At 43.0% G+C, this 21955-nt stretch overlaps 2 protein-coding genes across 2 annotated transcripts; one reads left to right on the forward strand and one right to left on the reverse strand.

Moving 5' to 3' along the window:
• Positions 1–1020: 1020 nt before the first annotated feature.
• Positions 1021–5581, reverse strand: LOC139478875 (glutathione peroxidase 7-like). Its single transcript, XM_071261544.1, has 4 exons — positions 5292–5581; positions 4503–4652; positions 3735–3849; positions 1021–2641 (listed from the first exon to the last, which is right to left on the reverse strand). Exons 1-4 carry the CDS (start codon positions 5511–5513, stop codon positions 2439–2441), a joined length of 690 nt encoding a protein of 229 aa, XP_071117645.1. The 5' UTR covers positions 5514–5581; the 3' UTR covers positions 1021–2438.
• A 159-nt stretch (positions 5582–5740) lies between these two features.
• Positions 5741–17108, forward strand: LOC139479091 (cell division cycle protein 20 homolog). The gene is made up of 9 exons (XM_071261849.1): positions 5741–5820; positions 7862–8104; positions 9025–9279; positions 10043–10171; positions 11213–11409; positions 12678–12772; positions 13337–13574; positions 15353–15478; positions 15845–17108. Coding segments are annotated over exons 1-9 (1584 nt in total). The 5' UTR covers positions 5741–5819; the 3' UTR covers positions 16145–17108.
• The last annotated feature ends 4847 nt before the right edge of the window (positions 17109–21955 follow it).

Raw genomic sequence — 21955 nt, forward strand, 5'->3', positions numbered from 1 at the left:
CTTGTCAAGAGGTCAAGAGCCTCATTCCACAATGCGATCTTTGAGCTACAACTATTGTTAGCCTGTGTAGAGTCTGATAGTTGCAGCTATGATTGTTTTTGTGGAACAAGGGTGTGAGGGTTGTCTCCCCTGATTGTCCTTCTTTCCAAGTTTCTTTCATCACCATACTCATCTTTCGGTAACCTTGTATGAGATGGGTTTGTCCAGGAATGGCACGAGTTGATCATAAATGTTCCAAGTCTATGGCCGTAAGATGTCTCCTGGGTTTCCTTCTAACGTATTCGGGGGCACTGGTGGCCCAGATGTCCAAGGCGCCGTGATTCGCTGTCACTTGGACTCGCCAGAAACCTATGATTGTGGGTTCGAATCCTGGTTTGCCCCGATTAGGTTTCTAGGTCTGTCAGCACCATACCTTTGCTCGTGGGTTTCACTGAAGTGGTAAACGTCTGAGACCAGCATCACTCTGCACTTTCCTCCCACATTAAGCTGACACGCTGTGATATAACTCGAATACTGTTAAAAGCGGCAGTAAACCCAACTCACTCAATCACTCTAACATATTCTGCCTCAGGCAAACATGATTGTTGTTGTTTGTTTGTTGTTTAACACCGCACTCAGCAATATACCACGAAATTGGGATATGATTACATACCAAGTCAGTGAGTCTGACCACTTGATCCCGTTAGTTGCCTTTTACGACAAGCATAGTCACCTTTTACGGCAAGCATGGGTTGCTGAAGACCTATTCTGCCCCGGATCTTCACGGGTCCAACATGGGCTTAGCCACCTTGCAGAAGTTGAAGGAAGACAAGTGTCAAAGTGTATCTGTTCTTGTGTGAAACTGATCATTTGTACTTATTGTTCCTAGGAGAATTATTTCCATGGAACAGATTTTACAAGGAATATTTTCATGAGACATTTACACTGGCAATATTTGTTATGGATGGAGCTTATTTGGTGTGGAACTGATCACCGTTGACACAAGCATTACAAAAATGTTGTACTCGTGAAGGTAAAAAACTTTATTCTTTGGTCAACATCAGGCAAATAGACTGTTGATATACCTTTAAAATGTCAGGATATTATTTGGCACATAATAATATTAAAATGTTGTGTGCTGTTTAAGCACTTCAAATTAGTGAACATTTTGCATGTGGTACTTTTAAAAACTTACAATAGGATAACAATATTATTAATATACCATATACTGGCAGATTCACCAGAAACATGCTGAACGTCATGCAATCATCATTACAGCTGAACAAATATTATGCAGTAGTAAATAGCACCATCATGAGAAAAATATGTGTATTATAACAAAAGTTATGCGGAAGACTTACAAACTACACAAACTTTTCTAAATATTTTGAATAAACTTCAAATGGAACTGAGTAAGGTTCGATGTGCTCCAGTTCTACCTATACAGTTCACAATCAGACAAAAAACAGACAACAGGGTCAAAATCATCTAAAAGACCAAAAATTGGCACATAGAGTTAAGATACTGGGCAGTGAATGGACGGAAAAAGCAAACATGGACATAGCACCAAACGTCGATTGTGACCAGAGTAACACTGCTGCTACTATCAACTGGACAGAATATATACCTAAGAGATATTACAGAGCAAGTATTTGAGATTGGTATCTCTTCATGAGAACAACAACTGTTGTGAACAATGGGCTTTTCATTAGAAAGGCTTAGTCTTTTATCTAATATTGTTTGCATAAAACATTTGGTGAGGCTTCAGCAGAGATATTTATAACATTTAACCATGGTAACAACAGAATATGGTCATATAAACTACATCGCGATCATCATTTGATTGACTGCAAGCACAAAACATAAAACTCAATGAGTCCCTCCACTGTAGAGAAGACGTAATGATAATACATACTTACGAACAAGATCCATGTCACATGGGAAACAACATGGCGCCCAAAGAAACAGTACATCATTGTATACTGAAATATCAGCTCTTGCAATAATATGTTCCCATTTTCCAAATTCATCTGTATTGATCATTTCTTGGTTAAAAGATCTACACTGTAACTTATGCATCATGTTATGTATGAGTCATATGTTGAAGTTAAATGTTTCCCAGAAAAATACCATTTGGAATTCGAGATTGTCACCGACAGAAAAACATACTAAATGTTGAATTTTAACGCATGTGTCCAGGCAATTATGGAACAATTACAAGCTAAAGGCCAATCAGTAGTTATTTCATTATCTATTAAATCATTTAAAATAAACTGCTATCTGACATGTATATGACATTATTATGTCCTGCACCTGATTAGCATGGCCAAGAACTTTGCTGATTTTGACCTAATATTGCATATGACGTACATTGCAGTGGAATGAGCTGAGGCATCAAGACAATAGTACTCTGAAATTGTCTGGTGGCCCTGATTTTACACATTGATCTCTCGATCTTCTCACAACTCTTCATGTTCGTGTTCCTGGTCATCGTGGTGTGCTTGGTAGGGCAGATCCAATGGAGTTACCTCTTCCACTGCATCAAGTATAGCTTCTTTGATGTCGTCTACATCCACCCAGGGCCCCCAGGCATTAACCACATGTCCCTTGCCATCAACCAAGTATTTCCAGAAGTTCCATGTGGGAGATTTGCCAGCCTCGGCTGAAATATCAAAAGTAACACATCACATAACACTGTCAGTGTTCAGAATAAAGGATGTTGGTCCATGTTCCTTGTCATAACTCCAATACTATAAAAATAAGAGATTTAGGAGCTCTCTAAACTTGCACTGTGCAATAGAAAACCAAAAACACCCCCATTAAACTAGTGGTGGGATGATACACCGATGCCTTGGTGGATCACGATGTTTTACTTCTCCATACAAGTATCGATCACATCCGCACACTAAGTAAAAAGTATAGATTCTGGCCTTAAATGTTTGCTTTAATAACTGTTCCACTTAATACTAATCAGTAGTGCAAGTTAATAGTGAAAACATAACTATTTTCATTTGTTGTGCCATACTTGACACTGCCAACTGTAAATCATCAGTGTACCAGGTATTTGGCCATCCTCTCTATGAAAAAGATGGCTTATGCACCACAGATAAGTGCACATGCAAGTATCAGCTCATAAGTTGGGTATTGTGATACGTATCGGATCTCACAGTTGGTGTATCGTCCCAGCCCTACATTAAAACTGATTGTGGCAGATCATATTGAAGCTGACTGACACATTCAGTGAGTACCACTCTAATCATCATGGATTACAAAAAGAAGCACTGAAAACGTCTGCAAAACAAACTGTTCTGTTGACAAATCCTAGAAAAGATTGTGTAAATGCTGCAACACTAACTTAATCAATGTTGTCAGGAAAGATTTCTGTATTCATTAACAATAGATGAGGCTGTGTGGGCAGGATATTGAGAGATGTAATATTTCAAAAGTTGGTTTGTTGTTTAATGCCGCACTCAGCAATATTCCAGCTATATGACGGCGATCTGTAAATAATCGAGTCTGGACAGGACAACCCAGTGATTAATATCATGAGCATCAATCCACGCAATTGGGATTGATGACAAGCATCAACTAAGTCAGCGGGCCTGACCACCCGATCCTGTTAGTCGCCTTTTACAACAAGCATAGTCACCTTTTACAGCAAGCATGGGTTGCTGAAGACCTATTCTACCCCGGAATCTTCACGGGTCAATATATATTTCAAAAGAATATCAAGCAACAGGTAACACTTATTTTACCAATGAGCAGTTTCCATGCCTCTGGTACACTATCGCCGGTGACATCGATCTTGGCAAACATGGGGAAGTTCACCTTGTACTTCCGCTTCACAAACTGGTCGATGTCAGTGCTGCTCTGGAAGACCAAGAACACACATTGACGAAAACTGAGTATATTATTTCACGAAACAACACTTGATGTCAGCTGACATACAGTATTACCAATTTTCACCTAAACATGATTATGGCTTTAATAGTTTCTATTTTTTGTTCATGTTTCACATGTGTTTGGACTTATGACTGAAAATCCCCACACTTTTCACCACCTGAAACCTGTATCTCATGACATGGAAAAACCTCCCTTTCAATGCAATGTTTTCTTTCTTCCTGTCACCCTGTGCAAACCTGTAGATCGATTTTTTTACTTGACATTTTGAACCAAAGAGCTACATGCAATGCAACGTTGTGATTGTGATATCTAACGAATGCTAACAGGCCACAATTGTGATGCCCTGACAATGACTATTTAAGGACAGAAACTCGTTTCAACTATTTTACCTTCATCAAATCTCAATGAGAAAGTGGCTGCATTGGCATATCTCAATTAATTTTATTTTTTGTTATAAAGACATCACTTGATCATTGTTGACGTTCAGAACTCCAAATAATCCCTTCCTAGCTCAGAACTTATTACATTATTTCAGTCAGGATACCTATAATGCCTCAGAGCCTGCATCAGTGCTTCATGTTATTGTCAACTCATAATCAGAAGCCAATGAAAATACTAACCCCAGGCTCTTGAGAACCAAACTGGTTACAGGGAAAGGCAAGTACTGTGAACCGGTCAGTATGAACCAGCTCATTATGCAGTCTAACTAGGCCTTTGTAGTGCTGGTCAGTGTAGCCACACTCACTGGCCACATTCACCACCAGGGATACCTGCAATACACAAGTAACATGCACAATATGTTTTCAAACGGCATTTATAAGCAATGTTCACTAGTTTAGTTATAACTCTTGCATGCGCCAGAAGTGGAGACACCTGATTATCTCTTGGACCAGATACAGAGAGGCTAATTTATTATATGTCTTTATTTAATTTATATTTTCTGATAATGAGACTATTGATCAAAGAAACGTCAGTGGTAATAAATGATAATAAAGATGAGGTAAATAGAACAGCCTCAAGGCAAACTGATGCCTAATCAGGTAATAAATCATTTGATAAATGCCCTTTAATTTAGAGTCCGAATGATTCATTTTTTATCCTGAGGGGCGTATCCGGGCCCTTGGCTATCATTTGGGAGACAATATACTGACACACTGCATCTTGGTACACGAATCATTTAGTTTGTAGTTGTTGTGATGCTTTTCAAAGCATTCAGGAATACAAGTCCCAATTTCTAAACAAGCTTTCCACTGATGGCGTAGTCTTTTTACTAAACAACTAGATATACACGTACATTATTTTTCAACTTATGACACAGCCCTATGACATGAAGTAAGATCTGGGCTTACTGTAGAAATTTTAATGCACAGCCAACCATATAGCATGCTTACACCGTGAATTTAACCCACCTTTCCCTTATATCTTTTCAATGGAACCAGATTTCCTCTCAGATCATACACGTCATACATGTAGAAATCTTTCGCCGGATCAAATTTCTTGTCGTCTGCAACGCTGCCCTGGTCATTTTCGAAGCATAAAGTTGCAACGGGAAAAATAGCTATGAAAATGATCGCAAACGATTGTATAAGTGTCATATCGCACTGGAATGGATTTGATTTTAACACTTTCATTGTCAAAACAGCCCTGGAGACAAGAGGGTTCCTCCCTTGAATAGCACACGTGTAACCCACAAAATGTCAACAACGTGGAACCGGAAGTCTCGGAAAGTACCGTTGAGATCTCACACAGATTGTTTTGAGCTCGCTTGTTCAGCAACCAATCAACATTCGTCCAGTCGAATGATTGGCCAATAACAAAGCGGTAAACTTAAACATAGAACGAAGCTAAGTTCGTGTTTAGACACGCCGAGAGAAGAGTGAAACACGAGAGAACGAATGAAAGAAAATATATTTATTTGAGTGATTAGCGGTTAAAGAAGTGAGTATTTTTCAGTCAGGGATCCAATATGAGTTTTTAATCTATGACCGCGCATATTTTGTGAATTATTGTAAACCAGCTGTGATATTTTGATTAATGTCACATTGTGTATTGACTTAGGGCTAATGCCTCGATGTGAGTGTTGGTTCAATGAAAACTTTGGTTGTCAAGCCGTGGATACCATACTTTACCTATGATAGAAACTGAAATATACTTAGAAGAGACCAAATACAAGCGTAAAGTGATACACAGTGAACAAAGCCTCCAGGGAAATAGTTCTGTGTGACGGACAAAAATGACCAGAAGACTCGAGAATATGTAGAGTCTAGACTCAGGGTTGATCATGCTGATAATAAAATAGGCCTTATATATACAATGAAATTCTGTGATTTGTACTAGGCTACCAATATTTTTGGAAAGTTTGAGTGAATCCTATATATTTCCCTATGTAACTTGTAATCATGGCAGATCACTATTGTGTAACCCCCCTTTAACATTAATAACACGCAAAGGCGTGTGTTTTAAAGTGTTTGCATTATACAAATATGGAAAAGGATGACAGGCTTTTACATGACACATTTTATTGTCCCCAAGGACATAATTATTAAATGTCATGGACGCAATAGCATGGCAGCGAAATAATAAAACTAACGCAAAGCATGTTAACTTAGACTCTCCTTGTTCGATTTTCTTCACTCAATGTGTCGTTTCAAACAACAAAATCCAAGTTAATAATAAGCATAAGACTTGAGATCATGAACATTGCTTATTAAAATTCCTTAAAATGTTTGGAAAGGAAGTGTAGTGAACAACCAGTTTATAGGCTGTAGATGTGGGTCTATGTACATTTCTACCCGTAGAAATGAGAAATTGTGCACCCCAAATCGAAAGTAATTTCGTAATCCTATTAAATAAGCAATGAATTACATTATACAAAATATTAATTGAGATTTAGATCTGAAAACATTTAAAGGGCCAATATTATTATTTACAAGAATAACAACATATGGGGTTTATCTGTTGACTGAAACTTATCTTGAAGAAAACTTTGTTTCAACTGACAATTACAATGGGCTTTTTGATCCCAGTAGCAGATGAGATGGAGATGGGAGATGTATATTTAACAATAGATTAAAATACCAGGTATGTAAAGTGATCATGATTAATGAAGATCTCATTCAATTAACTTTAACAATGGCTTTTTGTATGTAACACCATTTATGTGATATATACAGTATATTCCAGTTATATATATGCTGGCTGGCTGGACCCTACTATGCAGTGACTGAGGTTTGATTGACGGATATTGGATGGTTGTTGTTTTACTGTGATGTGTTTTATTGTGTGTTGGTGATAGCTTTGTGTATGTGTATGTTGGACATCGTGAATGATTATAGAGAATGATTGGTTTTCTTTATAAATGTGAATGCAATGTTTGCATTGTGATAAATAAATTGTTTTATGAAATCTCAACAGCATCCTCTGTCCCTATGATATGAATGGACTGCTCCACTGTGACATCACACAACTTGTTATAGCGAGAGAAAGCACGATAAACATGATGAACGATATTATTGTCTTATAAACAAAGTTAAGATGTTTAGAAACCTATAATCCAACTATAACAATTGTCTTATAGACAGATATTTAGAAATACGAAATAGGGTTACGTAGATTCTTATTTTCAGGGTTGCAAAGCCAGCGGTAGAAACTAACAGTTTTCGCCCACTAGTCCTTATAATGATAACATATAGCAAAAGCCTTAAAATGGGCAAATGTTTACTAGTCCTTATGATACCTTAACCATTGGGCAGTTTGGCAAGGACTATAGGACTAGTGCCAATTTCTAAAGCTGAAAGTTTCTAGGGGTACAAATTGCCACAACCCGTAGACATCAAGTAGGTCACATTTCGCTTAGTTTAGACAAGAGCTGCGATGGAGTCCAACAGTCAAAACATGACCCTACATCGGACTGGTCACTAAAGAAGTCAGCATTTGTTACATGAAATCTTCAAGGGCTGGTGTTTTCCTGTGTATTCAGTGTCTCACTTCAACCTGGAGAATGAGGTGAGCAGCGTGCTGAGGATGGATGCTCCCGTCGCCGGTGTGACAAGAGGGCCACTCACGTCACGCTGGACCAAGAAGGCGGATGCTGACTGCAATGCCTCTGTCAACAACTCGCTCAATGCCAGCACGTCTGCCAAGACTCCGATGAAGACTGCCAACAAACCTATGGGAGCCAAAACACCCTCAACCGAATCCAAAAAAACACCCAAATCATCAGGTAAAGAAGCAGTTGTCAATAACAGTCTGTGTTCAATGTCTTGCATACTTAGATTCAGCAGGCACGTGATTTTTGTCACTTTTCTTATATGATGCCATCTTCCTGAGTAGGGAGTTAACTGACGGTAAAACTCCAGTTTCCACCCTTGCCGAACTAAGCTGGAATTCCTGGGCTTGATTGTAATGCCGCTAGTGGCTATTACTAGTATTAGTATTACAAGTTATGTCTCTTCTATGTCCCTATTGACCAATCAAATTTCACCTTTCATATCGCTTAAATTTGGTTCAAACAAAATGGTGGTGGCCAGTCAAGATGTTTTGATCGATAATCGAAATGTATGTTTTAATAAAATGTGTCAAAATTTGTGAAGTGCAACAAACCACATGAACACCTTGATTAAAAACATGAAATGATGTGTAAAATATATGTTGACGCTGTACACATCTTTTGCAAATCCTGCAAGCAACTGAATTCTGTATGGCAGTTTATTTTTTTATTTAAAAAAAAAATTGGATTGGACTATGCATAGGCTCATTAGTCCAGCCAAAATATAGCCCCGTAATGCCAGCCTAGTTCGGCAAGGGTGGAAACTGGACCTTCATAGTTGGTTAACTCCCTTGCCTCGGGAAGATATGTTGCAGATTATCCATTGTATTGTATAGAAAAGTACAAAACAACTTGGGCTGCACCCCTCATGGTTTATTCCCCTTGCAGTGTTTTAGTGTACGATCAACAACTCCCACTCGTTGTTTATTTCTTAAATATATTGGGTGCCATCATTAATAAGTTGGAATATTGCTGAGTGTGGTGTTAAAAGATAAACAAAGCCCAGTATCTTACCTTCGTTTTGAACACTGATCATGCTTATGATTACAGTTCCAGCTGTAGTTTGAGAATAATGTATGTATTACTTGTGACAGGCAAACATCGGACTCCTGGCGGTAAAGCCCCCAAGACCCCTACAGGAGGTGACCGCTTCATCCCTAACCGTGCCACCACCCAGTTTGAGTTGGGCCACTACAAGATTGTCAGCGAGGGAGAGAAACCCGAGGACAATGAGCTTCTGAGTCCGACTCAGCAGGAGTACCAGCGTGTGATGAGTGACAACCTTAACGGCGAGCTCCTCAACAGCAAGATCATCGCCTACAAGAGCAAAGCTCCTCAAGCACCTGAAGGTATACTGTCAATGGTTGTCACTGAACATGATCTAAGTCTGTCAACAATCTTGTTGTTTGTCAGTCATGATGGATGTAGCAATGTTGGGCAGGGTTGGATTCCAACATCGTTGATTCAAATCCCAGAGACACCCTTCTTTTGTGAGCACCATACTCGGGTTCCAAAGCTGCGTCAACCCCAATTCACTATACCCTTGACATGTATCTCTTTTCTCATCAGTGGGTATATCGGGCATAAGATGACAAAATATCTTTACCTGTGTGGATTCTCGGTAGGCATATAGGTCCACGGCAACCTAAACTTGTTGTATGAGGCAACTAAATGGATCGGGTGGTCAGGCTCAGTGACTTACGTGTCATCTACTCCAATTGCACGGATCAATGCTCATGATGTCAATCTCTGGATTGTCTGGCCCAGACTTCATTATACAGACCGCTAGGATATTGCTCATAGAGGCATTAAACAAAAACCTTGCACAATAGAATTTATGACTTTTGATTTTCTAGTATCTGACCACTTCATTCTGTCAATGTGAAGTTTCAGTACAGCTCCTGGAACATGTACGAAAACATCTCATTGAAAGAATAGAAGTGGAAATCCATAGGTCGACCTGTCTTCATTGATGCTACCATGACAACATTTACATGTCACGAACTCTGGCTAACCAGGTATAAAGTTGGTAGAATGTATACCGGATAATAATTGTTTTACGTCTGCATGAAAGAGAAGGGAAAGGATTGAGTGATGTGTGATTGTTCCCAGGCTACAACAACAACCTCAGGGTGTTGTACAGTACAACCAAGACAGCCGCCAGTGCCAAGAAGACAATACGACACATTCCACAAGTACCCGAGAGAATACTCGATGCCCCGGACATCCTAGATGATTATTGTGAGTACTACACAGGTTGTGGGCACGGGTGGCCTAGCGGTCCTATTGGCTGCATTGGGTGTTAGCAGTTAATTCCTAAGTGTCATTTCTGTCCTTGTTGGTTTGAGTACGGTGGTAAATATCTGTTACACTGGGCTGACTTTTGACAGTGTTCAGCCAGTTATCCCAAAACAGAGAGAAGCCTGACAGCCCTGTTTAGTATTATTTTGAAAATTCTCAAGTACTAGAAGACATGACACCAAATGCCAAACGAACAGTTATGACACCACATAATACCTGCACATTTAGAACATGTAGATTGGAAATGATCACATGTTTACCATGACCGCTTTGTGAAGTTGTTAATATTGGGGTCTTTCCAATATTTGACCAGTTTAGCCTGACAGCAATGAAGAAATGTACCTGACTCTTGAATGAGCATGTTCCTGTCTGTCATGTCTACAGCGTGTGTAATATCTGAATATGGTGCGACCCGTGAAGATTCTGGGGTAGAATAGGTCTTCAGCAACCCATGCTTGCCGTAAAAGGTGACTATGCTTGTGGTAAAAGGCGACTAACGGGATCGGGTGGTCAGGCTCGCTTACTTGTTGGATACATGTCATCAATCCCAATTGCGTGGATCGATGCTCATGATATCAATCACTGGATTGTTTGGTCCAGACTCGATTATTTACAGACCGCCGTCATATAGCTGGAATATTGCTGAGTGCGGCGTTAAACAACAAACCAACCAACTGAATATGGTGCAAAGTGTCTCAGTGTCTTGTTCCTAATGCCAGAATACCTTTCACATTTGAACTGTCACTACATCTCTCATTTGAGGGCGGTCAGGTAGCCTAGTGGTTAAAGCGTTCGCTCGTCACACCGAAGATCTGGGTTGAATTCCGGACATGGGTACAATGTGTGATGCCCATTTCTGGTGTCCCCTGGCGTGATATTGCTGGAATATTGCTAAAAGCAGCGAAAAACCATACTCACTCACACTTTCATTGGAAACTGAAACCCTATTCCCTCCCTGACTGACTTGTGTAATGTTGTCAGACCTGAACCTGCTGGACTGGTCAGTGAACAATTACCTGGCGGTGTGTCTGGGCAGCTCTGTCTACCTGTGGAATGCCAGTAGTGGCGACATCAGCCAGCTGTGTCAGATGGACGGGCAGGACGAGTACGTTGGCGCGGTGTCGTGGATCAAGGAGGGCAACTACCTCGCGGTCGGGACCAGTAGCGGTGAGGTTCAGGTGGGTCTGTCTACAGTGTGGCTGTTACTCCTAGAGTGGTGTAGAACTCCTTGTAGACAACATATCAAGTATGTCTGTAGTTCAGACCTGTTCCGCTTACATGAATCTGATAGACCTAGCATAGCTGTGTAACAATGAATAGTAAGATCACTTTGTGGAACAGGTGCCCTTAGAGCTTTGTCATATCATCCATCTGGGTCACTATTCCGAAGCCAGAGTCTAGCAAGCTCATAGAATAGTCCACATAATAACAGTAAATTCTACTGAGTCATGTTAGGGCAAGTAGTCTCCAAGCACAGTGCCTCTTGTAACAACACACATCAGACACTAGAGGTGAAACGATACATGGTCATGATACGATACGTATCGCGATACAGATATTTACGTAAAATCTCATGGAAACTTCTTGACAATAGATATTTCAGTGCAAGTTCAAAAGGAAAATCTAGCTGTAGACACATGTTCGTAGCGGCTATTTTCAGTAGTGAACTTGAAAGGCTAATTACAACACATCTTGCAATATTTGACTGACAAAAACATCAGGGATCATCATGATCATTAAACGAGTTGTAAGTAATTTATTTAAGTAAGTGTATCGGCTTGTATCGATGTAGAAAAAAACGTATCATGTATCGTATCGTCACATGAAAACTCACTATCATTTCACCCCAATCAGACACATCATCAGTATGTAGGAATAGTGGAAGACTTGGACTGCCTCTGTATCACCCTGTCTACTGGAAGTGTCAGCTGCACTGAGACACCTACCGTATTCGACGTAATAAGTGCCCCACTCTAATAAGCGCCCCACTCTAATAAGCGCCCACAGCGATATTTGCTGATATATTGGCCAGTGAACAATCCCAATTAGCACCCCTTCTGATTGATCAATGTACACAAGACTTATTTATTTGCGTATAATACACACTCGTTTGTTATATGCAACCTTAATTATGGGCAATTAAATTCTGGAAAAATATATCTGTCGTACATAAACATTTCAGGCTATCACCATAAACCACCAAAATTTATCTTTCAACTCTGTTTTTTTTTCACCAAAATATTCTAATAAGAGCCCCTCTAATTTTGAGAGTGCCCTGGGCGCTTATTACGTCAAATATGGTATTGCTGTGGGATGAGGCCCTCACTTCATGGAACACACCAGAACAAACACAATCACCACTATCGCTTTGGACAAGAGGTTTCTTGACACCAAATTGACTTTTACTCAGTGAGGTATTCAATTTGTAATGTGTTTTATGTTTCAGTTGTGGGATGTGACACAGCAGAAGAAGCTACGGAGCATGCGGAGCCATGCTGCACGTGTTGGTAGCCTCTCCTGGAACTCCTACATCCTCAGCAGGTGCTCACTCTGTCAATCTCTCACTCACGCTGCATTTACTGCATGGTATTAGAGTTCCATCACAGTGGAAGACCACCCTCCTAGACACCTCATGTTCATGATGAACTACCGACCATAGTATCTACATGCACACGTCATGACTGTTGTGAAACAGATCCAAGCAATGGCATCACTAAAGTATGGTCAAAGAATTTTACACCTGTGATGGTCCAGGTCAGAATAGTTCTTTAGCAACTCAGAAGGTGACTACGCTTGTCATAAAAGGCGACTAACGGTATCGGGTGGTCAGACTGGCTGACTTGGTTGATGCATGTCATCGTGTCCAAATTGCATGGATCGATGCTCATGATATCAATCCTCATGATATCAATCACTGGGTTGTCTGGTCCAGACACAATTATTTACAGACTGCTGCCATATAGCTGGAATATTACAGAGTGTGGCGTTAAACAACAAATAAGCAAACAAACAACATTGTTTCTCTTCTGGACCTCATCTTCAGCAGCATGCTAGTGCAGTTGTTTGTACACACATCGTCATGCACGGAAATATCTCCTGTTTCAGTGGGTCCCGAAGTGGCAGCATCCATCACCATGATGTGCGAGTGGCCCAGCATCACGCGGGCACCCTCACTGGACATGCACAGGAAGTGTGCGGTCTCAAGTGGTCACCGGACGGCAAATACCTCGCCAGTGGCGGCAATGACAACATCCTCAACATTTGGTCAGCAGCGATGGGAAGCCAGTCCGCAGACAACACACAGCCCTTGTACTCCTTCTCCCAGCACCAAGCAGCAGTTAAGGTAGGTCCACAACTGTTGCCCACATTCACAGGATAATCTGGCACTGAGCAGCAGTCCATGTAGGTCCACATTCACAGGACAATCTGACACCGAGCAGCAGTCCATGTAGGTCACATTCACAGGACAATCTAGCACCGAGCAGCAGTCCATGTAGGTCACATTCACAGGACAATCTAGCACCGAGCAGCTGTCCATGTAGGTCCACATTCACAGGACAATCTGGCACTGAGCAGCAGTCCATGTAGGTCATATTCACAGGACAATCTAGCACCGAGCAGCAGTCCATGTAGGTCCACATTCACAGGACAATCTAGCACCGAGCAGCAGTCCATGTAGGTCCACATTCACAGGACAATCTGGCACCGAGCAGCAGTCCATGTAGGTCACATTCACAGGACAATCTGGCACTGAGCAGCAGTCCATGTAGGTCACATTCACAGGTCAATCTGGCACTGAGCAGCAGTCCATGTAGGTCACATTCACAGGACAATCTGACACCGAGCAGCAGTCAAGGTAGGTCCACATTCACAGGACAATCTGGCACTGAGCAGCAGTCCATGTAGGTCACATTCACAGGTCAATCTGGCGCCGAGCAGCAGTCCATGTAGGTCCACATTCACAGGACAATCCGGCACCGAGCAGCAGTCCATGTAGGTCCACATTCACAGGACAATCCGGCACCGAGCAGCAGTCCATGTAGGTCCACATTCACAGGACAATCTAGCACCGAGCAGCAGTCCATGTAGGTCCACATTCACAGGACAATCTAGCACCGAGCAGCAGTCCATGTAGGTCCACATTCACAGGACAATCTAGCACCGAGCAGTAGTCCATGTAGGTCCAGATTCACAGGACAATCTGGCACCGAGCAGCAGTCCATGTAGGTCACATTCACAGGACAGTCTAGCACCGAGCAGCAGTCCATGTAGGTCCACATTCACAGGACAATCTAGCACCGAGCAGCAGTCCATGTAGGTCCAGATTCACAGGACAATCTGGCACCGAGCAGCAGTCCATGTAGGTCCAGATTCACAGGACAATCGCGCACCAAACTTCTTAGCTTTGAAAGGCTAAGTCTGAAGCATGTAGATTGTAACAATCCACCTCCTGTTCATGTGAAATAGCTTTCTGCTGCTGTCATGGAACACATTATTAGACAATATCCAACGAGCTATGAACATTATGGATTATTTGTAGAAAAGTAGACTGAGCTCCCAGCATGTCCGCTGGCATTGAAGCAATGGAAGTATCACAAATACAAGTGGGATCATCCTAACATGTGGGTATGTTAAGGATCAAGGAAATATCAATACACCAGGTCAATGAATCCCCCACCATGTATCAGTCATTTTGAGAAAGACAATGAAGAAGCACGTGAAATGTCAACCGAACAGACTCCACTGACGTGTGAAGTAAGCCATGTCATCATCATTATCATGGTAATTGTAGTAGTTTGTCATGTCATGTTCAAGGACCTGCTCTCATTGTTTTCCTGTAAGACTGCAGGACCTGACCAGGGCCCACATGCACAAAGCGATCTTAGCGCTAAGACGATCATAACTCCCCATCATTTAACATCGGCTTACAATAGTTTTAGCGCTAAGATCACTTTGTGCATGTGGGCCCAGGTGTCGACATTGTTTACCTATAAGATTGACTGTTGCTGCAGACTGTGGCCTGTGAATGTCATTCTGGTTATCTGTAAGACTGTTGTTGCAGGTCGTGGCCTGGTGTCAGTGTTGTTTTGTTTATCTGTAAGACTAACTGTGTTGTTGCAGGCCGTGGCCTGGTGTCCGTGGCAGTCCAGCCTGCTGGCCAGTGGTGGGGGAACGGCTGACCGACACATTCGCTTCTGGAACTGCAACACAGGGACCTGCCTGAATGCTGTCGATACCAAGTCACAGGTGTGTAGAAACCTCCCAGAGAAATGCCCTGTGTTGCTGTCAATGCAGTGTTGCTATCATTGCCCCATTGCCGTCATTGCGACATTGCCCTGTGTTGCCATCATTGCCCTGTGTTTTTGTCATTGCCGTCATTGACCTGTGTTGGCATCATTGCCTTGCGTTACCCATATTGACCTGTGTTGCCGACGTTTTCCTAATCAAAGATATTTTGTTCTCAGACACATCTGCCAACACCCATCATGAAAAGTTTGGGGAAAATACTGAAAAATTCTCGTTTAAATATATCTCAAAGGAAAGAAAAAATTAAATATCCTTTCTGAGCCAACTTCATTGGCAGTGATTTTCATTTGTTAATTCTTCCTGCAGGTGTGTGCTCTACTGTGGTCGACAGAGCACCGAGAACTCATCTCAAGTCATGGGTTTGCCCAGAACCAGCTGATCATCTGGAAGTACCCGGCCATGTCGAAGATAGCAGAGCTGACGGGCCACACTGCCAGGGTGCTCCACATGGCCATGTCACCAGATGGCACCACTGTGGTGTCCGCCGGCGCCGACGAGACGCTACGACTCTGGAAATGTTTTGCAGTTGATGAGAAGAAGAAGACCACCCAGAAATCTGCATCCAAGAGCACCTCCTCCACATTGCATCGAGCTCTGATAAGATGATGTTCCATGGACGACAGTCCACACTCTGTGCAATATTATGTTGGACTTTATGTACAGGACATTTCTTACACATGCATCACTTTCATCAATACATTTCTCATCCTTGTATCTTTCTTTCATTGACATTGGACGTCAGCAAATGACAACTGTTCTTGATCACACCTATCCTACATATACCTAGCAGAGATCTTGTGATCGTGGCAAGATGTCCCTGTACCTGTTTAGAGGAAATCATGTTTATATCTGTCTTGTTTGTTATCTTGGGTTGTTAGTTGTGGCTTATTTTGTAGGCCCGTTACACTATTGTTTTTGTGAATGGATTTGACTGAAGATTTACTGACTGGACTGGGTTGTTAGGCTTGTATCATTACCTCACTAGGGAGAGATGGCCGGCAGATGCTATCCCTGCCGTCATTTTGTTCCCTACTTAGACGGACGCGGTGGTGACGCGGCACTACACGTGGCAGTGTTGATTACTAGTATTTGTACAAACGTTTCAGGAGACCAATAACTTCTGAAACCCATTTCTCAGCAACCAATTATGAACACAATCAATCATGCCCATTCAAGATTTGTGCACAGGCCCAGCTCATTACCCACTCAGTGCTTATGTCACAGTGCTACCACTCGAAGCCCCTGAAGGTACATCTTTACTGTCCCTTGTGGGGAGAGAGATCATGTGTAATAACTGTGTGATATTTCCACTCGTGCACTGATCGGTCAGTTGAAGCTAGTAAAGTCAGTGCTTTGTTGTTGAGAAAAATATAAGACATCATTCATTGTTCATGTGGTCACAAATTGATTACATTGTCATCTTAACAATAGACTACTTTCAGGGAATTTTCAAACTGTTTTTTTTTCTTCCCAAAGACTTGGGACTTGTAGAATTTTCCTATTCGGAATATTCTATAGTAATACGTTTCCACTTGTTATACCGAGGCTGTTGTCTCCCACAACTGCTCTTATAGCGAAATCTACCAGAGATCTCGATTACCTCATGCAGCACGTGCGTAGCCACCTCAGCTGCCATGTGACACCTTTCACTCTTGTCTCTAGCGAGAGCAAGTGCTTGGGGGACCAGCGGAAGTAAACAACAAGGCGGAAGCACTCGGTGCGCATGCTCCCAGCTTGGCGTTAACCCTAACGTTAAACGGCCTCACTGGATAGGTATTTCATCGCCGCAGCAGAGGAGAACACAGTATCCGTGTGAGCTAAATCATATACATGTGTATGACTGCGTTGATCACTGCCTCGAACTCGAGGCAATTGATGTGAAGACCTAGTTCATCTCACCTCCCCCTCTAGATGGGCGCCCCAACCCACTAGAGAGGCATCTGTATACAGGTTCAACGTGGCCTGGAAGGCCCGCATAGAGACTTCTGATAAGACATTGCAAGGGACCGTCCACCCCTCCAGATGCGGTCGGAGCTGATCTGGGAGGATGACGGACGCACTGTTCTCCTCCTGTGCTAACAACTGGATTAGAAACCGTTGCCGCGGGCCGAGTTGGAGACAACCCCGTTCGGTGCAGTCCTGGGCTGACACAAGTAACCATAACAACTGTTCCCAAAAGTGAACCGTCTGTTGCACCGCTAAGACTTTGGCAATCATCACCTGAATCTTGTGCCACCGGTCTGGGGGGACAAAGAGGCGATGGGTCACTGTGTGTGAACTGACCTCCGATGAACTTCAAGTTCTGTGAGGGGGTTAACTCGCTCTTGGGAAGATTGACAATCCACCCCAATTGCTCCAAGAGCCGAAGGGCGAGACAGCACGTCCGTCATCCGATTCGCCACTAGCGAGTCGTCTAGGGAGCAGACGATAGGCGGAATGGGAGTGCCACCCACTCGTAATGCCTGCCTTGAAAGACAAACCTAATGGTCCGGAACATGCAGATAAGCATCCTTCAGGTCGATCGATGCGAGCCAGTCGGCGTGCATGATCAGAGCTTTCCGGTCTGCCAAGGTCAACATTCTGAACTTGGCCGGCTTGTCCAGGTAAAACTCGTTGAATGACTTCAGATTGCGAACCATTCTGATTTTGGCACTGTCCTTCTTGGGAACGAGAAATATCCTGGAGTTAAACCCCGGTGTTATTTCTGGTAGGGCTAACTCCCGTACCGCCCTCTTCTCCACCAACCTGCCGATAAGGAAAGATCGGTTTCCGAACAGAAACCTTCCAACGGGGCGGCGGATCTGCTTTGAGATCTAGCCGATAGCCGTACTGGATCGTGTTGACCACCCATGGGTCGTCGAACACTTGTTCCCAGTTCTCCCAGTAAGTCTGGAGGCTCCCACCGGGGAAGGAGAGGGGGGCCTGACAGGCTGCGGCAGGCACAACTGTCCAGGGCCAAGTTGACGCTGCCGGCATATGAACCCCTCCAGTGAGAGTCACCTGGAGGAGCCCTTGCCGTCCCCCAGTTCCCCTTCTTCCGACGAAAGGGCTGCTGATAGCCCTTACCGGAGCCCTCAGGGCTGGGCTTCTTCCCGGAAGAAGGTCCCGACCCCTTAGACTTGCCGGCTGCAGCTTAGGGGCAGCACCCAGGCGTCTATGCAGGGTGCCAACAAAGATCGAGTGTGTGCCGAGAGGCTTCGGCAGACGAAGAAGCCTGTTGTTCTTTCAGAACCCCAGGGAACTTATTGTTAAAAAGGGTCCACGCAGACCAAGGCTGCGAAAGGAGCACTTCCTGGTTGGCAGCGTCCAACCCCGAAGCGGCAAGATACGCTTGGTGCCTCAGAAAATGGCACGTGCCTGAAAGAAAGGCTGAAGCCCCGGCAACGTACTCAAGGGTAGCATTAAACCGAGCAAGCAGTTGTAAATGCGCTGGTCTCGGTCCATGGGAAAACCTTCGACCAGACTGGCCGCTGCAGCCAAGTACGTGTCTCCGTGAGATATGGCAAGCATGGAGCGCTGAGCGAGGGTGTCCAACTGCTGCAAGGTTGATGCGGGGAAAGCCATGTCAGAAGACTCCTCGAATACCTCGGCTGAACCCACAGAGCCGTGGATTCCCCGCGGTACCGGCAGGGGCTTAGGCATGTCCTCAAAGAGGGCATATACCATAGCCACGCGGTCCATAACCGATAGCGGGAGCAACGGTTCGGGGGAAGGACCAGTGACCACGGAAGCCTAAACCGTACCGGTGGACTCTGCAGCCACCGAAGAGGCTGGGGATGGAACAGCCATCGGCCTATCCTGAGATAAGGCCGCCAGCTTGGGAGTCCACAAGTTGAGAAAGTAAATGCTGTGACGGAATCCCCGGACAGCCCAAGGGCCGCAAAGGTATCCGCCGCAGCCATGGAGGTGGTACCCGCAAGGGGACCCCGACTGGACAAGCCGGCCACAAGGGTGGAAACAGACTTCACGTACAGCCTGTAGCGCTCGAACGCCTCAGGCCCCAGACCCTTGCACAGGGCGCACCGGGTGTCCCCGCAAGGAACCCTGAACCGCGGGCAATGATCGTGGAGATCCCGAGAAGAGAGGAATTTACAGCATGCCCCCGCAACTCCTGGTTGCAGGGGTGGAGGACGGTGAGACTTCCAAGAGTGAAGGGTGTCACATGGCAGCTGAGGTGGCTACGCACATGCTGCATGAGGTAATTGTGATCTCTGCGGTAGATTTCGCTATAAGAGTAGTTGTGGGAGACAACAGCCTCAGTATAACAAGTTGTAACGTATTACTTAATGTAATTTAACCATTCATGAGGGACATATAATCTGTAATTTCTCACAGTTCATTCTCTGAATAAGGTATCGTCAATCCCGATAACTGCCAAATGTATAGAACAGATATGATCACCATCTGAACCCACACGTCAGTGCGTGTCAAGCCACATATTTCCAAATCACCAACCCTGAGAAGATCAGGGCGAGAACTGGTCTTCAGCAACCCATGCTTGTAGTATGAGGCGACTAATGAGGTCAGGTGATCAGGCGGTCAGGCTCGCTGACTTGATTGATGCATGTCATCGTATCCCAATTGCGTGGATTGATGTCGGTAACTGGATTTACCAACTGCCGTCATATAGCTGGAATAATTCCGAATGCGATGTTGACAAAAGACCACGCAACCAACCAGCAAAAGTCCACATTTTAAAATAAATTGTTACATCACTGTTACATGCCAAAGATAGACGTTATTTTGTTCATTTGTTGGTAAGCAAGTCCCAGCGGCCTTTTAGGATACCTACCTTGGGGCGGTGAGATAGTGTTACCACAGCTGGTATTATCATTATTATGATGATGTAGTTTCACAGTGATTGTTTTGTACATATTCGTTGTACTTCCCAGATGATATGTACATACTTATTGTTCAAATGTATATATTTTCCAGAATAAAATATTGACAATACCAATACAAATGTGCACAGTATTTTTTTTTTTTAATATATATACAGAACATTGTATCATGACATGAAAAACAAATGGTAGCTTTAACATACACAACACAGAAACACAAGAATACGCAAATATATGTGGAGCTACAATGAGTGTGTGACTAGTTGCCATGGTTACTGCTCAGTCAATAGTGCTGTAAAATTATATGACCTAGATCATACGTAGTAAAATAGTAGTTATACATATCAAACTTTTTTCCCCGTTATATTTTTCGGTATGTTTTAACGTAATCACCGGAAAATATAAGAAAACTTGTGTACAGCTGATTGCTATTTCCGGCTTTGTTTACAAAACAATACACACGGTAATCTTAACCCGTGCATTTTAAACCATGCCTAGAACCATCATGTTAAGTGATGCTTTAATTGCAAATTTTCATTGACAAAGTTTGTTATAGCGTTGTTCATTCACCTGAAGTGATACAATGAAGTTGTTTTTTACCAACAAGATTTTGATGAAATTGTAACCTTTACATAGGCCGACCCCTTCCTACAAAATATTTTCTCTTGTCCTCAAAATCTGGCTTATCTACGGTCATATATGGTATTGAGAATAACTGGAAGTATCACTGCTTTATCCTAACTAGAGTCATCAACTTGACCTTTACCAAGTTCAACACTGCTTGACAGCTCTTGGTCAGTTCACATTCATCTTAGAGACTTAAGACATGTGCTGATTGAATAACAGTATGCAAATGACAAAGAATCCACATTTATTTGTTTATTTATGAGTCAGGGTGAAATAACGGATGCTGTGATAAAAGCCAATTACATTACAATTACAAAACCGAAATAACAGAAAATAGTGCCAAGGGTACTGTAGTTCACCTGGACATGGAGTGAACAGTTTTAAATGTCAACAAAGATGCAGTTGAAGAAACTACAATGTCAACATGAGGAACATACATGCCACAGTTCAGCCTCTTGTCAGTTTCAGGAGAGAGGTTGACAGAGCCAATATATCATGCCTTTGACAGAATATAAGAGAATGGTCAAAATTTGGTCAATTTTTAAGACATTGCAAAAACATTGAACATGTCTGTTGAGCCCCACTACTAACTACACACACCAAATTTCATTCCATTTTGAGAAGAAAGGGCTGAGTAACAGACACAGAGGTGTCTGGATAGAGCTGGCCATATAGAACTTTGGATTCCAGCATGGTCAACATGCAAAGTAAAAAATCAAAGTTCAGCATTTGTGTTGAGCCAACTACTAGTTACACAATTTACTTACATTCTGAACAGAAATGGCAGAGTAATGGCCATATGTAGTTTCAGCTTTCAGTGTGGTTGAAGTGCAAAAGTCAAATCTACGTCATAATTTACAAAAAAGGAAACATATATGTCAGCTTAATGTGGGAGGAAAGCTTGAAGTGATGCAGGCCTCAGACGTTTACCACTTCGGTGAAACCCACA

Source organism: Haliotis cracherodii, unplaced genomic scaffold (assembly GCF_022045235.1).
Source record: "Haliotis cracherodii isolate W230 unplaced genomic scaffold, xgHalCrac1.p SCAF_4, whole genome shotgun sequence".
Taxonomy (NCBI): Eukaryota; Metazoa; Mollusca; class Gastropoda; order Lepetellida; family Haliotidae; genus Haliotis; species Haliotis cracherodii.

Bases quoted from the DNA above. Each gene is read 5' to 3' on its own strand.
- LOC139478875 (XM_071261544.1), bottom strand. From the start codon at position 5,513: ATGAAAGTGTTAAAATCAAATCCATTCCAGTGCGATATGACACTTATA. The intron at 4,653-5,291 runs GTGGGTTAAATT...TGTGTATTGCAG, and splicing joins TGAAAAGATATAAGGGAAAG to GTATCCCTGGTGGTGAATGT. The intron at 2,642-3,734 runs GTAAAATAAGTG...TTGATATTTCAG, and splicing joins GGCATGGAAACTGCTCATTG to CCGAGGCTGGCAAATCTCCC.
- LOC139479091 (XM_071261849.1), top strand. The intron at 8,105-9,024 runs GTAAAGAAGCAG...TACTTGTGACAG, and splicing joins AAAAACACCCAAATCATCAG to GCAAACATCGGACTCCTGGC. The intron at 10,172-11,212 runs GTGAGTACTACA...TAATGTTGTCAG, and splicing joins GGACATCCTAGATGATTATT to ACCTGAACCTGCTGGACTGG.